Source organism: Lissotriton vulgaris, chromosome 5 (assembly GCF_964263255.1).
Source record: "Lissotriton vulgaris chromosome 5, aLisVul1.2, whole genome shotgun sequence".
Lineage (NCBI taxonomy): Eukaryota > Metazoa > Chordata > Amphibia > Caudata > Salamandridae > Lissotriton > Lissotriton vulgaris.
In genome coordinates, this window is record NC_141693.1 from 1,083,080,318 (window position 1) to 1,083,098,193 (window position 17,876).

The 17,876-nt window shown below is 53.3% G+C and overlaps 1 protein-coding gene across 1 annotated transcript in view; it reads right to left on the reverse strand.

Annotated features, from left to right (window-relative positions):
• LOC147712037 (VPS10 domain-containing receptor SorCS1-like) overlaps positions 1–17,876 on the reverse strand; it is a 2,945,658-nt gene that overhangs the window by 252,359 nt on the left and 2,675,423 nt on the right. Inside the window, exon 24 of the mRNA XM_086922756.1 lies at positions 6,672–6,803. Coding sequence (XP_086778882.1) covers positions 6,672–6,803 — 132 coding nt within the window. The remainder of the gene's footprint in view (positions 1–6,671; positions 6,804–17,876) is intronic.

Sequence of the window (17,876 nt, forward strand, 5' to 3'; positions counted from 1 at the left end):
TGTACCCTCCCTGCTCCCGCCTCCCAGCTGCTCCTCCCTCCCTCGCACTTCGCCTTAAATGGCGACCGTGCAGACGTGCAGCGTGCACGCGCAGCGGGCGCGCCCTAAGCGCGCCGAAGGCGCGCCAAAGGTAAGCCCGTCTATGCCCGTCCGCGCCTGGACCGCGCCCAGTGCCAGGATCCCTGGATCTCGAAGACCCCGACCGACCCGCCGGACGTACTCAGCCGCCACCCTCAGCGCACTCAACACCGGCCGACGCCCAGAGTGCCACCAAGCCACACCACGACGCACCCATGGATCCTTCAGCTGCCACGCCTGCAAGTTCTCCTGCATCCGGACCTGCCTCGCACCAACACCCGCCAAGTCGAACACCAGCAGCACCCACCTCAAGTGCATCCTACTCAACACCCGCTCCGTCCACAGACACGCCATCGAACTCTGGAACCTCCTAGACACCACTGCCCCTGACGTTGCCTTCCTCACGGAGACCTGGATGAACGCCTCTTCAGCTCCCGACATCGCCATCGCTATCCCAGAGGGCTACAAGATCGTCCGGAGGGACCGCAACGCCAACCAGATGGGAGGAGGCATCGCCATCATCCACAGGAACACCATCCGTCTCACGACCAGCACCGACAACACCCTGACCACCGCCGAACACCTGCATTTCCAGATTCACACCGACCCGAACACCACCCTCAGAGGCACCCTGATTTACCGACCTCCAGGACCACGCACCCAATTCAGCAAGGACATTGCCGACTTCGTCAGCCCGCATGCCCTCCCCTCCGCTGACTACATCCTCCTGGGGGACCTCAACTTCCACCTGGAGAACAACAACAACCGCAACACCAGCACCCTGCTCGACAACCTCGCCAATCTTGGACTCAAGCAGCTGGTGTCCACCCCCACCCACCTCGCCGGACACACACTCGACGCAGTCTTCTCCTCCAGCACAGACATCGACTTCAGCCACGCCACAGAGCTTCAATGGACGGACCACAGCTGCGTCCACTTCACCTTCAAGAGATCGACGACCCACCACCACCAGCATCAGGCCGCCCGCAGAAGCTGGAACAAGATCACAGCAGACCAGCTTGCCGCTTCCCTGAGCCAGCACCCTCCCGCCAGCTCAGCGAACCCCAGCCAGGCCGCCGACAACCTCACGAAGTGGATCAGCAACTGCGCGGACGAACTCGCCCCGCTGAGGACCCCGCCCAGCAGATCCGGCAGCAAGAAAGCCCCGTGGTTCACCGACGAACTCAAGAGCTCCAAGAAGAACTGCCGAGCCCTCGAGAAAGTCTGGAGAAGGGAACCTACAACGGACAACAGGACCACCTTCAAGCTGGCCACCCGGAAGCACCACCAGCTGATCCGCGCCGCCAAGAAAACTGCTTTCAAGGACCGGCTGGACAACAACGCACACAACTGCAAGGAACTCTTCAACATCGTGAAAGAGCTTTCCAACCCCAACGCAGGAAACAACGACATCACCCCATCGCAAGACCTCTGCAACTCCCTCGCTTCATACTTCCACAACAAGATCGCGGACATACACAACAGCTTCAACAACCAACCAACGCACACCAAGACCGAACAACCACCCCCCACCACCACCTTCCACGCCTGGACCCCGATCAGCACCGAAGACACCATCCGCACGATGAACTCCATCCACTCCGGATCACCGACTGACCCCTGCCCTCACCACGTCTTCAACAAGGCTGACGCTGTCATCGCACCCCACCTGCGAGACATCATCAACACATCCTTCGACACCGCCACCTTCCCTGAGAGCTGGAAGCACGCCGAACTCAGCGCTCTTCTCAAGAAACCCACAGCGGACCCCACCGAACTCAAGAATTACCGCCCCATCTCGCTCCTCCCGTTTCCAGCCAAAGTCATCGAGAAGACCGTCAACAAGCAGATGGCCGCCTTCCTCGAGACGAATGGATCCCTCGACCCCTCACAGTCCGGCTTCCGAGCCAATCACAGCACCGAGACCGCCCTCATCGCCGCCACCGATGACATCCGAGCCCTGATGGACAACGGAGAAACAGCGGCCCTCATCCTCCTAGACCTCTCCGCGGCTTTCGACACTGTCTGCCACCGCACCCTAGTACAGCGCCTCAGCAACGTCGGAATCCAGGACAAGGCGCTGGAATGGATCATCTCCTTCCTCGACGGAAGAACACAGAGAGTCCGCCTACCACCGTACAAGTCAGAGGCCACCGAAGTCATCTGCGGCGTCCCTCAAGGATCCTCTCTGAGCCCCACCCTCTTCAACGTCTACATGAGCCCCCTCGCGGCCATCGCACGCCAGCACAACCTCAACATAATCTCCTACGCCGACGACACCCAGCTGATCCTCTCCCTGACCAACGACCCCGCCGCCGCCAGAGCCAACCTGCACGAAGGGATGAAAGAGGTAGCCGAGTGGATGACGACCAGCCGCCTGAAACTGAACTTGGACAAGACGGAGGTCCTCATCCTGGGCTCCTCACCCTCCGCCTGGGACGACTCCTGGTGGCCTCCCGCCCTGGCCACCGCACCCAAACCGACAGACCATGCACGCAACCTGGGCTTCATCCTGGACTCCTCCCTCTCCATGACCAGGCAAGTCAACAACGTCTCCTCGGCGTGCTTCAATATCCTGCGCATGCTACGGAAGATCTTCTGGTGGATCCCCACAGAGACCAGGAAGACCGTCACCCAGGCCCTCGTCACCAGCCGACTGGACTACGGCAACGCCCTCTACGCCGGTACCACCGCCAAGCTCCAGAAGAGACTCCAGCGGATCCAGAACGCCTCAGCCAGACTCATCCTCGACATCCCACGAACCAGCCACATCTCCGGACATCTGAGAGACCTTCACTGGCTCCCCGTCAACAAAAGAATCACCTTCCGCCTCCTCACCCACGCACACAAAGCCCTACACGACCAAGGCCCGAGCTACCTCAACAGCCGAGTCAACTTCTACGCTCCCAAACGCCACCTCCGATCAGCCAACCACGCCCTCGCCGCCGTCCCCCGCATCCGAAGAGCGACTACAGGAGGAAGGTCCTTCTCCTACCTTGCCGCCAAGACCTGGAATTCCCTCCCGACCGACCTGCGCCTGACCCAAGACCACCTCTCCTTCAGGAAGAAGCTGAAGACCTGGCTGTTCGAGCAGTAGCGGCACCCCCCGCCCCCCCCCCACCCCCAGCGCCTTGAGACCCTACGGGTATGTAGCGCGCTCTATAAATGTCATTGATTGATTGATTGATTGATGACAGCGGTCCCTTTAACTCTCCATTTTTCCAGGAAACAGCCCATTTCACGTGACCATGTCACATGCTCCAATGAGCTACGTGACAACCGAGGAGGCAGACTTTTAAGGGGGTTTGGAACATCTGGGTGGGTGACCCAGGAGTTTGAGGACGACGAGGGAACAAATAGAACGCATCTCAAGGAAGGGAGGAGCGACTCCATCAAGCTGACTGACAAGTCCACAGATGAGAATGGAGAAATGACGCCGCCCAGAGCAGCCGGCGCCCGGAGCCAAGAAGTGAAGGAGAGGGAGCCGGACCCTATCCGGCACCATCAGCAAGCCAGCGGCGCTCCTGGAGGAGCGTGGCTACCCAAGGTACGCAGCCGCATCCGCAGGTGATTCGGGAAGGGGGAGCCTAGCGAAGATGAATCCCTGGTTAGGGCAGGGGAGGGCTAAGAAACCCAGTCTACGTTGTTCCCGTCTGAGTGATTTTCACGTTCAAGTGCAGCGATTGGCACGCGGTGGTTGTGTTTTCCCTCTCCCTTTTGCCAAACAGGGGAAGTCAAACGCAATCCCTAAAGCAAGTGTTTCTTTCATTTCATTTTCATGCTCCATAACAATATAAATTCCTGAACAGGGATGGAGTCAGGTCCACGGCCTTCCTCTGAGCGAAAGATGGAAGAGGAACTGGAAAACTTCATTGTGTGTCTTTAAAGGGACAGTGAATAAATACCTTTTATTGCATCGCATATTCTCTCTGCCTCTCATTGCCCATTCACACACCATCTGTGTTGCAGAGCCCAGGGAGTCCGGAGGATTTCAGGATCTGCAGACCGGTCGACATAGTTGCGGTGCCTGCGAATGCAGGGGAGTGACTTCTTCACTCCAAGGGACATTACTTCAGTAGGCCTTGATGCTTCACAGGCCTTGGTAGGTTCCTGTATGATGCACAGGTACAAACGATACAGCAGACTGGAAGGGAGATGAAGTCAGGCCCAAATGAAGTCCAGAGTGCCCAGACGGTAGAAGTGCAGTGGTTTCAAGTCTGAATATTATCCCACAATGAATCTTGGGACCTACACCTAGGTAAGCCCTTAAATACCCTAAGGAAAGGGTTGGGAAGATTCAGGGGACCCTCCCAGGGGAGGGTCTGGACAGGGGGGAGGTTAATTCCATGTCTTTTGTCCAGTTTCGCACCAGAGCAGGAGCCAATGGTTCCCTGGACTAGTTTGAACTGGACTATGCACAGGAACCCCAAATGTACCCCTCAGCCAGACTTTAAGGTGCTGGCAAGCGCACCCACCCAGCCCTAATACACTAAATCCTGCCTGGAAGGTGGTCACACCTCCCTTTGACAGGATGCCTATTGTTCTACCTTCTCCTGCTCAAGCTTGGCTCAGCAGCAGGAGGACACAAATGTTTCTCTGGTGGGCAGCAACCATTTTGTGCTGTACTGGACTAGAAGGCTGGTACCAGGAACACTGAGAGCCTAACGGAGAGCTCTTCCAGTGCTTAGAATCATACCTCCCACACCGTTTACGGTGTGGGGGTATTATTCCAACATGTTTGAAACCAAACATGATAGGGTTAGTTGCAGACGTTTTTGAGATGGTCCTCGTGCGATTACGAGGTGCCTCTCTATATAGTAATGGCTGCGTCACGGACAACCCAGGAGAATGGACTCCGTAGGTTGCAGGGGTGTCCTGCTCAAGCAGGGGCACCCTCTCACTTAGAACTAAGCACCCTGCCCCTAGGATTGTAAATACCTGCTAAAGGGGTGACTTTTAGGTTTTAAGTACAGTGACCCTTAGATATAGCATATCTAAATCTTTAGTAAGTGGTGCATGCACCAACTTACACAGGCTGCAATGACAGGCATGTAGTTACATTTTGAATGATCTCTCAGGGGTGCATAATACATGCTTCAGCCCATGGGACACCTCTGAGGTACCTATGCCCTGGGCCCTTTGGTACCATATACTAGGGACTGACAAGGGCACACCAGTATCCAATCTGGGGTGTACCTAAGTGCATAACACAACGGTTTAAGGGGAAAGCAGATAGACAGGGGTCCTGATTAGCAGGATCCCAGTCAGACTAGTCAAAAACAGCATCACATCAAGCAAAAAGTGGGGGTAACCATAAGAAGCAGATCCTACTTTCCTACAGTGACTAAAGATTCCAATAAAGACATGAAAATTAACTTCTACATAATGTTGAAGCTATAATGTCATTTCAGAGAGTATTAACGGGCCTTCCATAATTTGCAGCTGTTGACCTCAAGATGCCTGGCGCTCTACAATGTTAACTTCATACCTGCAGGTGATGTTGCAGGCCTAGCTCTGACATGGCCTCCCACATAACTAGAGTGGTGATCAGATGATTGCACTTCTAATGATGACAAACACCTTGCTACAAGGTAAGAGAAAACCAACATTCATAAGTAAACTGCTTGCTCTGCTCTGATCAACTGTAGCGTCTTCTTTTGCAATATCACAAGAGCAGCCTTTTGATGTGTGAACAAAGAACTGCAGCAGCATTCAGTCAGAGATGTCACATCCTTGCCGCCCCAGCCCATACTGCTTTTAGGTTGTAGAACAGGCCATAGATAGCCCAAGCGTAGTAGGAACGCAAATGAGTCCCTTCCATCTTCACTAATAACACTCGCAGACTTACGACTTGCTTTCCAGTCAAACTGATTATTGGAATGCCCCACTGGGAGGCAGGACAGACCAAAAGAGGTTTATTGCTGAAAAAAATGGAAGCAATTGAGTGTGATTAACCTTTTTCAGCCAACACAGTGAAATAAGTGAAAGCACCTATTCAGTAGGGGTTTTAAGAAACAAATACATCACCTCTGGTAGAAAATCCTGTTTAACTGTTTCAAATGTTTCTACAGGCTGTGGCTGCTAACGCCTGTCACATAATAAGATGTTACAAGAACATGTCCAGTTGCATCTCCAAACTGTTTATTGATGTCAAAAGGCACACAATGATTTTAAGGTTTTTTTATTCGGCAGGAGGGTTCTTGTATGTATCTGATGGAAACATATAGTAACATTTTCAAAGATCCACATGATGCAACTGGATCCAAAAGAAAATATATGAACTATTTAACTGGAAATGTCAACACTGAAACAGGGTAGGCGAGAAGATATAATCACAAGTTAATGCAATAGACGGTCACCATTGAAAACATTCATAATATTCACTTAAAAAAAATGTGAGCGGTATGTAGTAATGTGTTTGCATTAAGGTCGATTTAATGGATTACAAATAACCTGTCGTTGGACTCACCTAAGTCCATGAGCAGGCTGTCCCCTTAAAAGGCCGTATGTACCATGCACATTCAATTTTCTTTTCTTTTTTTGCATGCAAGTTTATTTGCCATATTAAATTATTCGAGTAAAAAGTAATGTACCTGTTCCAAATCTCCTGCTGCCCTTTTGTTTTCTCCTGTTGCCTCCCGGTGTGGTAGTATGAAGAGCTCTGCAGATGTTGGTAAACCCGGGAGAACTGCTACCAAAATTTGCTTCCCGTTGACACCTGTTGCCTGGAAGACAGATACAAAGACAAAGTCATCTTTAGTAAGACTACACAGAAGGGGCAGCGTGGCTTGGGATCGTAAGCGGATTCAGTTACACATTCAACCCATGTACAGACTGAGACGAATAAAAAGAAAAGCGATTTTACGTGAAAACAAAAATTATGACCAACATATCTGAACTCCTGTTGAACTCGAACAAAACATTCCTAATTGCTGCGCAGTGCCAGGGGACGCTAGTGCAGTCCCCGAGGCGCAGTGGATTAAAAAGAAGCTTCAATTCAGAGAATGCGGGGTCCCGCCTAGGAGCGGCCATGCAGCACTTGACAGCCTGCGCGAGGATTCCCAAGAACATTAATTAGCAGCAAGTTTCCAGGTTTTGACAGAGCACGTGAGGAGCCCGCCGCTCGGAGCACCTGCTCTCCGGAGACGCACTTCACGGATGAGGAACAGGGAGTGGATTTTTCACAGCTGAGTTAGCATAGGCTCGCTGATTAATTGCCAGCGTTACTACGGTGCAGCTGTACGCCATCCTTTGACCCTGATGAGGTGGACGCGTTGCCACAGGCGGGCTTCACTGCCGCTACGGCAGCACAGGAACAAGCAATCGCACTATTAGGAACATGCAATTTGTGCAGAAAATCTCAGGAACCAGAGAGCAGACTGGTGGAATGATTTGCTGCCCTAGGCAAAGTATCATTTGTTAGTGTTGCATTTGCTACTTGTGGGGACAACCTGACACCTCGCAGCTGATGGTAGACTGGTATTTACTCGCATTAAAATATATGCTCTGAGAACTTTTATTGGACGGAATTGTAAGGGTTTGTTAGGGGATCATTGAGAAAATGAAATTTAAATGGGAGTGTTTGTCTGCTATTGTTTCCAAATAAGTGGAAGTACCAGTGTTGAGGTTAAAAGTACTTTTATTGAAGTTTCAGTGCTGGGTTGGTTCAAGACAAAAAGTATTCTGTGCAGGCAGTGATTTGATTCATGCAGCTAAAGAAAGTATTACACAGAGTTGAAAATAAAATAGGTTGTCAGCTTCTTCAAATAAAAGACTGGATCTCTTCATGCATTCACTGTGTATCTCAGAGTACAAGAACCCTCAGTAGAGAGCTGGGCGTGTTCCTTGGTAGAAACAACACAGAATTTGATTAAAAAGAAGTAGAAGGAATGTCCCTCAGAGGTTTTAGGACAAAAGTCCCCATATGCCTTTGCAGCAGTCCTGTTCCGGCCATTCCTTATTTATCCCAGAGTTGTTCCAAAACAGTTTTCTTTTTTTACTACATTTGACACAAAAAACTAAAATACAAATGTAGTGCTTCCAACGGGTACGTTTGCTGCTTCACACTCCCTATTATTGAGGTGGCTATGTCCTTCAATCATTTTACAAAGGAACTGGCTCTTAGCAGCATTTATGCGGTTTTTGGTTGGAACAGAACTGATGCATGATCTCGCTTGACTTTTTTGTAAAGTACATGTTAGACCTGGCACCTTGGCGTGAGTCTCCCTTCCACTTTTTGCTGATGTGCCTCCGATGTTTTGCTGGTTTTCCGATACTCAGGGCACTGCGCCACGGCTGACCCGTGCCGCAGTGCAAGTGCTCCCTACTGTAAATTGTACATGCGATTGGTATCCATGATTGGTTCATTGGATTTACTGTTAGTCCCTAGTAAAGTGCACTAGGAGTGCCGGGGCTTGTAGATGCCAATACTGCTGGTGGGCCTGCAGCGCGGGTTGCGCCACCCACCGAAGCAGCCGTAAAGATGTGTCTGGGAACTGCGACCGCAGAAACCCCTGAACCTTCCCTTGACTACATATTATTCACCCCTATGGTAGGCCTGCGGGCAGGGTGCGTTGTAGGTGTAAGGTAGGACAAGCCCTGATGTGTGTGGCATGTCCTAGTAGTGACTTACAACCAAAACCGTATTTCACTATTGAAGGCTGCCTGCTCCATTAGGCCAGACTGAGCTGCTGGAGTTATTACACCCTATAATCCCAGCAGGCTCAAGGAGCATAGTAGCGCGTTGTGTTTAGTATGCCTGAACTCAGGATGATAAAGTATTTCTTTTAGTAAAGTTTATTTTAGTATCCTGGGTTTGCAAATGCTACTTTTAGAAAGTTAGCCTTTGCTTGCCTAACCATTTCAGCCCGCCTCTGCTGGTATGTGTATCTGACTGTCTGGGACGTGTGAGTGACAGGGCTGGGAGGATGACAGGTGGTGAATGCGCAGATTACACCTTAGTGGGAGGTAGGAGTGGCTCTTGACTCTGGATCTTGCTGTGCTCTGCCACCACAATGCTGGCTCCACCCTCCTGGGGAGCGTCGGATGACTCATCCGACACCTGGCCCAGGAAGGGCGAAGCCCCATCAACAAGGTACTCTGGCTGCCCCTGTCCGCACAATGCTGGCTCCACCTCCTGTGGGGCGTCTGATGCGCCTGCCCCTCACACTGAAAGCAGAAGCCGGAGTACACCCGCCAGGGTACTCAAGGACTGAGAGTGGCTATGCAAAGGCCCCCCTGGCCTGCGAGAACAAAAGAAATGCCATATAAAAGAAGGAGCCCTGCTCCTTGGAAATTAGATCCTGTTTGGGCTACAGAAGGAACTCGGCCCGACGAGAAGGACCGTGAGAGACAAGGAAGGGTGCTGACTCTTGCCTGTGTCTGGTGCCTTGCTGCCGAAGGAGAGGAAAAAGGAAAGACTACGAAAAGACTTTTGCTTTACAAAACTTTGTGCCGAACTCTGCTAAAAGATCTCCAAGGGCTTGAAACTGAACTTGCCCCCTGACCAGCGCCCCAGGACCAGTGGGCGCTACACCTTGAAGAAAGCAACTGCGTGTGCTGCTCCTCGTGGCAGTACCGACGGAGGAATCTCCTCCAAGGCAACGACATCCACCTGACCACCGTGACCCGGGCCCAGAGCAACAGCGAAAGCAAAGTGAGGACCAGCCGCCGCTGGCCCGAACACCGTGACCGCAACTGCACCGGGAGCCCGAGAGCAAAGCGAAGGAGGACCCGTCCGGTCCGAGCTCTCGAGTTGACTGCGCAACGAGCAGCCAATCCACTTGCAAAGACGGACAGTCGCCCTGTGAGAGTCCCCTAGGTCGGTACCTTGCCCGACAGCCAGCTGTGAGCGCACAGCTGCACCGGCACTTGGCTGGGTACGTCCTGCACTTGAGGACCGTACTGCCACTTGCAGCCACCACGCAACCGCCGCCTCCAGGGTCGGAGCGGACGACGAGGAAAGGACCCTGCCGCCACAGAACACCGCTGCCCCGGATGACCCGTGAACTGCTCGGCTGAGAGCCGCAACGAACAGCGACCCCGGGAAGGCAACGCGACGTGGGACAGATCCCCTGGGAGCCGCCTGCTCCACAAGAACTTTGTTGAACTGGGCAGAAGGCCCTAAAGAACTCTTATTGCTAGAACGATCTGTGGCAACTTGAACTAAGTAACTTGGAACCGCTATTTGAAAGTCTGATAACTGTATTCATAAGCCTGCTTGAAGTCTATATAAAGATATATATTTTTACAGAATACAGTCTGGTCTCATTGTGTGGTAGGTTGGTTGTGACGGTATACTATTGCAAGTGTTTAACCCTATGTGCCCCAAAGATTAGCCTACGACTGCTTAAGCCACACTAGCTAGAGGGTAAGCAGAGGTTGTCTGGAAGGTAACCCTCAGCCCTGATGAGGAAGAGAGAGTCCCTGCTTGTCGCTAGTGTTGCACTGCGCCAAATAGAGCCTCCCCCTTCCTACATTGGACGCAGCGGTGAGGATTTTTCGAATATACACTTGCGGTATCTATACCTTAGCTTCCGACCATTGCACAGTGATTTCAGTCCAGTTACTTAGCCACAGACTTTGCTTTTCGCTGAAAGAAGATTCCGAGTGTGAGAACCATGCCGGGCACGAAGAGCCTGGATGGAGCGGAGTCCACGACCTCTGAGGTGTTGGAGGTGGAGTGGGACGCCGCAAAGCTGGACAAATACTCAAAGACGGAGCTGAAGTTTTTCTGTAAGAAACTCAAAGTTCCGCACGCTGGTTGCAAGAATAAGCCAGAATTCTACAAGGCCCTGAAAGCCTGGATAGAGTCCAGAAAGGCCCCGGAGGATCAAGATGCCCTCGCGGAGCAAGATGCGACTGAAGAGCAGAATGCACCTATGGATCTGGTGGATCTCGAAAGGCAAGACAGCGTGCACAGCTTTGGTAAAGGCCTGTCGCCAGAGGAGCTGGCAGACAGGAAGGAAACAAGGAATCACGAAAGAAAGCTGGCAGAATTGAAAATCCAACTGGAGTTGGAAACAAAAAGAATGGCGCTGGAAGAGCGAAAGCACCAAATGGATTATGAAGTGAAAATGAGGGAGATAAGTCTCAAGGAGAGAGACTTGGATCGTCCTCCCTCTGGTGGCAGCACATCGCCAGTGCAGGTAGAGTCAAGAGTGCACATCCCGAAGGACGTAGTTAAGGAGTTCTTTAAGGGGGATGACATAGGACAGTGGTTTAGGGCATACGAGGTAGCCATGTCCTCCCACCGGGTCCCTGACAAAGATTGGGGAGCGGGGTTGTGGGGAAGGTTCCTTAGCGAAGGGCGAGATACCTTGCTAGATTTGCCCGTTGAGAAACAGAGATCCTATTCCCACATGAAAGAAGCTTTAATGCGCAGGTACGGGCTTACCCCTGAAATGTATAGACAGAAGTTTAGGGGATGTACTAAGCGGCCTGGGAATACGTATGTGGAGTATGTGACTTATTTTTGCAGAGCACTGGATGGTTGGGTGAAGGGTAGCAAAGTGAATGATTTTCAAGGTCTCTTTGATTTAATTGCATGGGAGCACTTGTCTGATCACTGTTTTCCTGAGTTACGCCAACACCTGATCGATAGCAAGCTGTCCAACCCGAGGAAGCTTGCTGAGGAGGCGGACCGCTGGCTCAGCACCAGGGTCCACAAGGGTCCTGTGGGAGACTCCGCCAAGAGTGGGCAGGGTCCCCAGCAGAAGAGTGGGGGGGACAAGGGGGGGAAACAGAAAGGGTTCCAAAAAGGCCCCCAAAGTAGTTCCCAGGGGAACCAGCAGCAAGGTTCTCAGCCTCCCCCACCCCCAAAGCAGAATGGGGCCCCGACAGGTAAGCCTGTTCCAAAGGGGCCCTTCAATTGTTACAAATGTGGCGAGCCTGGGCACATATCCAGTGACCCCAAGTGTCGCCTGTTTGGAAAACCCGCACCCACTGGTGCTCCGCCCCGTCAAGTGACTAGTGTTCACTTAGGAGAAGAAGTGATGGTCCCGGGGGGTGGAGATCCCGTTCAGATGACCCTAGTCTCGCTAGGAGACAGTGAGATGATCCCTACGAACTACCTGCCCTCTAACACTAAGAAATATGGGCAGATGGTGATCATCAATGGCAAGGAAGCTGAGGCTCTTTGAGACACAGGAGCCAGTGTGACTGCAGTGAGGCAGCACCTGGTGTCTCAAGAGCAGGTTGTACCCCATGCCTACTGTAGGGTTACCAACGCTGATAATTCTGAGAGTCAGTGTCCGATGGCTCAAGTTCCCTTCGAGTGGGGGGGGGGTCTCTGGTACTCTGCAGGTCTGTGTAAGAAAAACCATGCCTGTTGACTGTTTGCTAGGGAATGACTTGGAGCACTCCCCTTGGGAAAAGGTGGAGAAAACGACTCACCTGCGGATGGTGGGTCTGCCTGACTGGGCGTGCGTGACCACCCGGTCAATGACAGCCAGTAGGGGTGATCAAGAGGTCCTGGGGCCTGAAGGAGAGGCCCAGGAACCGGCCTTAGGGAGAGGGCGCAGGGGGCGCGGGAAACCGGCCCCTGAGGTTCCCACGGTCCAGGAGGAAGCAGACCTTGAGGGGGATGCCCTGGAGCCTAAAGGGGAACAGATCGCCGAACTGGGAGACCTGCCTGAGCTGACCCACTGGCAGCAAGAAGGAGGACCCTCCAGGGAGGAATTCTGCAAGGAGCAGAAAGAATGCCCCTCTCTCATGGGTATGCGGCAGCAGGCTGCAGACCAGGCCAATGGTGTTCAAGCCAAAACACATTACGTGTACTGGGAGAACGACCTCCTGTATTCAGAGCCTAAGGCTGCTGAACCTGGGTCAGCCCGTGTGCTGGTGGTACCCCAGAAGTTCAGAGCCTTCCTACTGGGTCTGGCTCTTGATGTGCCTCTAGCAGGACATTTGGGGATGGACAAGACCTATGACAGGCTTGTCACCCACTTTTACTGGGCCCAAATGCATAAGAGTTCAGACGCTCATTGCAGAACCTGTCCGACTTGCCAGGCAAGTGGGAAGACCGGAGGGAAGAAGAAGGCTCCCCTCCAACCCTTCCCTGTGGTCGGTACGCCATCCCAGCGAGTGGGTATTGACATTGTTGGGCCTCTGGACCCCAAGACAGCCATGGGCAACAGGTTCATCCTGGTCTTGGTGGACCATGCCACCCGGTACCCTGAAGCCATCCCTCTGAGGACAGTGACGGCCCCCGTGGTGGGACGTGCACTGATGGGAATTTTCTCACGAGTAGGATTCCCTCTAGAGGTGGTGAGCGACAGGGGGACCAACTTCATATCCAAGTATATGAAGTCCCTTTGGCAAGAGTGTGGCGTAACGTATAAGTTCACCATGCCTTACCATCCCCAAGGTAACGGGTTGGTTGAGAGATTCAACCGAACCCTGAAGGGCATGATCATGGGCCTAGAAGGTCCGATAAGGCGTAAGTGAGACGTCCTCTTACCATGCCTACTCTTTGCATATCGCAAGGTACCCCAGAAGTCCCTAGGGTTCAGCCCCTTTGAGCTACTGTACGGTCACCCCGTGAGAGGACCACTGAGTTTGGTAAAGGAAGGCTGGGAGCAATCTCCCAGGAAACCTCCCCAGAATGTATATAGCTACATGCTGGCCTTCAGAAACCAGACGAGGCGCTTCAGACAACTTGCCGAGGCAAATCTGGAAGCCAGCCAGGAAGAGATGAAGCGGTGGTACGACCAGAATGCCACTCTGGTCGAGCTTCAGCCTGGACTAGAGGTGTATGTCCTGGCCCCAGTGGAGCCCTGTGCCCTTCAGGATAAGTGGACAGGCCCATTCGAGGTTGTGGAGCGCAAGAGCCCAGTGACATACTTGGTGGACATGAAGACGCCCAGGAACCCTTTGCGGGTCCTACATGTCAACCGCCTCAAGCCCCACTTGCGAAGGTCCGAAGTGGGCATGTTGTTGGCAACTGATGACGGAATGGAGGAGGAGTCGGAGCCTCTCCCTGACCTCTTAGTGGCCTGTGAGAAAGACGGGTCAGTGGATGGAGTTAACCTCTCACCCACCCTGACCCCCGAACAACAGGAAGACTGCCGCCAGCTGCTGGGGCAGTTTCCAGATCTGTTTTCCCTGGTTCCGAGTGTCACAGATTGGTGCGTCCATGATGTGGACACTGGAGACAGCTTACCTGTGAAGCATAAGGCTTACCGGGTGACTGACAGGGTCCGGGCCTGCATCAAGGAGGAGGTCTCCATGATGCTTGCCCTGGGGGTGATTGAGTCTTCCAGCAGTCCTTGGTCCAGCCCCGTGGTCTTGGTTCCGAAGGCTGCTGCGCCGGGAGCCACACCCGAACTCCGGTTCTGTGTGGACTACAGAGGACTCAATTCAGTCACGAAGACTGACGCGCACCCCATCCCCAGAGCTGATGAGCTCATTGATCGGCTAGGGGCTGCCCGGTTCCTCAGCACGTTTGATTTAACGTCTGGGTACTGGCAGATCGCCTTGACCGATGGGGCAAAGGAGAGGTCGGCATTCTCTACACCATATGGGCATTTCCAGTTCCGGGTTATGCCATTTGGAATGAAGAATGCCCCTGCCACCTTTCAGAGATTGGTCAACCAGGTGTTGGCTGGGCTGGACGAGTTCAGTGCCGCCTACCTGGATGACATCGCGGTGTTCAGTGGCACCTGGCCAGAACACCTGCGACACCTCTGGGAAGTGTTGATGGCTCTGCGCAGAGCAGGCCTCACAATCAAGGCAAGCAAGTGCCAGATTGGGCAGGGTTCGGTGGTGTACTTGGGACACCAAGTTGGGAGTGGCAAGGTAGCACCCTTGCAACCCAAAATTGAGACCATCCTGGCTTGGGAACCCCCCAAGACCCAGACTGCAGTGAGAGCCTTCCTGGGGCTCACTGGGTATTACAGGAGGTTTGTCAAGGGCTATGGCACGATCGTGACCCCCTTGACAGAGCTGACTTCGAAGAAGCAGCCCAGGAATGTGATTTGGACTGACACCTGTCAGAAGGCTTTTGACACCCTGAAGACTGCCATGTGCACGGCGCCCGTGCTCCTGGCTCCTGATTTCTCCAAGGAATTCATAGTGCAAACAGACGCTTCAGAGCATGGTGTAGGGGCCGTTCTTTCACAGATGACTGAGGAGGGCTTTGACCAACCCGTAGCCTTCATAAGTAGGAGGTTACTTCCACGGGAAAGTAGGTGGAGTGCAATAGAGCGTGAAGCATTTGCTGTGGTCTGGGCGCTGAAGAAGCTAAGACCCTACTTGTTTGGGTCTCACTTCCGAGTTCAGACGGACCACAGGCCCCTCAGATGGTTGATGCAAATGAGGGGTGAGAACCCGAAACTGTTGAGGTGGTCCATTTCTCTACAGAGTATGGACTTTACGGTGGAACACCGCCCTGGCACCGATCACGCCAACGCTGACGGTCTGTCCAGATTTTTCCGCCTTAGTGATGTGGAACTCCCTGGGGAAGGGTAGTTCCCCCCACATTTCAGCTGGATTGGACACATGTTAGACCTGGCACCTTGGCGTGAGTCTCCCTTCCACTTTTTGCTGATGTGCCTCCGATGTTTTGCTGGTTTTCCGATACTCAGGGCACTGCGCCACGGCTGACCCGTGCCGCAGTGCAAGTGCTCCCTACTGTAAATTGTACATGCGATTGGTATCCATGATTGGTTCATTGGATTTACTGTTAGTCCCTAGTAAAGTGCACTAGGAGTGCCGGGGCTTGTAGATGCCAATACTGCTGGTGGGCCTGCAGCGCGGGTTGCGCCACCCACCGAAGCAGCCGTAAAGATGTGTCTGGGAACTGCGACCGCAGAACCCGCGTGCGGTCTCGTACTGTCACGCTAGCTGGGCAAGTGCACCCACTTGCCAGCCCCTGAACCTTCCCTTGACTACATATTAGTCACCCCTATGGTAGGCCTGCGGGCAGGGTGCGTTGTGGGTGTAAGGTAGGACAAGCCCTGATGTGTGTGGCATGTCCTAGTAGTGACTTACAACCAAAACCGTATTTCACTATTGAAGGCTACCTGCTCCATTAGGCCAGACTGAGCTGCTGGAGTTATTACACCCTATAATCCCAGCAGGCTCAAGGAGCATAGTAGCGCGTTGTGTTTAGTATGCCTGAACTCAGGATGATAAAGTATTTCTTTTAGTAAAGTTTATTTTAGTATCCTGGGTTTGCAAATGCTACTTTTAGAAAGTTAGCCTTTGCTTGCCTAACCATTTCAGCCCGCCTCTGCTGGTATGTGTATCTGACTGTCTGGGACGTGTGAGTGACAGGGCTGGGAGGATGACAGGTGGTGAATGCGCAGATTACACCTTAGTGGGAGGTAGGAGTGGCTCTTGACTCTGGATCTTGCTGTGCTCTGCCACCACAATGCTGGCTCCACCCTCCTGGGGAGCGTCGGATGACTCAGCCGACACCTGGCCCAGGAAGGGCGAAGCCCCATCAACAAGGTACTCTGGCTGCCCCTGTCCGCACAATGCTGGCTCCACCTCCTGTGGGGCGTCTGATGCGCCTGCCCCTCACACTGAAAGCAGAAGCCTGAGTACACCCGCCAGGGTACTCAAGGACTGAGAGTGGCTATGCAAAGGCCCCCCTGGCCTGCGAGAACAAAAGAAATGCCATATAAAAGAAGGAGCCCTGCTCCTTGGAAATTAGATCCTGTTTGGGCTACAGAAGGAACTCTGCCCGACGAGAAGGACCGTGAGAGACAAGGAAGGGTGCTGACTCTTGCCTGTGTCTGGTGCCTTGCTGCCGAAGGAGAGGAAAAAGGAAAGACTACGAAAAGACTTTTGCTTTACAAAACTTTGTGCCGAACTCTGCTAAAAGATCTCCAAGGGCTTGAAACTGAACTTGCCCCCTGACCAGCGCCCCAGGACCAGTGGGCGCTACACCCTGAAGAAAGCAACTGCGTGTGCTGCTCCTCGTGGCAGTACCGACGGAGGAATCTCCTCCAAGGCAACGACATCCACCTGACCACCGTGACCGGGGCCCAGAGCAACAGCGAAAGCAAAGTGAGGACCAGCCGCCGCTGGCCCGAACACCGTGACCGCAACTGCACCGGGAGCCCGAGAGCAAAGCGAAGGAGGACCCGTCCGGTCCGAGCTCTCGAGTTGACTGCGCAACGAGCAGCCAATCCACTTGCAAAGACGGACAGTCGCCCTGTGAGAGTCCCCTAGGTCGGTACCTTGCCCGACAGCCAGCTGTGAGCGCACAGCTGCACCGGCACTTGGCTGGGTACGTCCTGCACTTGAGGACCGTACTGCCACTTGCAGCCACCACGCAACCGCCGCCTCCAGGGTCGGAGCGGAGGACGAGGAAAGGACCCTGCCGCCACAGAACACCGCTGCCCCGGATGACCCGTGAACTGCTCGGCTGAGAGCCGCAACGAACAGCGACCCCGGGAAGGCAACGCGACGTGGGACAGATCCCCTGGGAGCCGCCTGCTCCACAAGAACTTTGTTGAACTGGGCAGAAGGCCCTAAAGAACTCTTATTGCTAGAACGATCTGTGGCAACTTGAACTAAGTAACTTGGAACCGCTATTTGAAAGTCTGATAACTGTATTCATAAGCCTGCTTGAAGTCTATATAAAGATATATATTTTTACAGAATACAGTCTGGTCTCATTGTGTGGTGGGTTGGTTGTGACGGTATACTATTGCAAGTGTTTAACCCTATGTGCCCCAAAGATTAGCCTACGACTGCTTAAGCCACACTACCTAGAGGGTAAGCAGAGGTTGTCTGGAAGGTAACCCTCAGCCCTGACGAGGAAGAGAGAGTCCCTGCTTGTCGCTAGT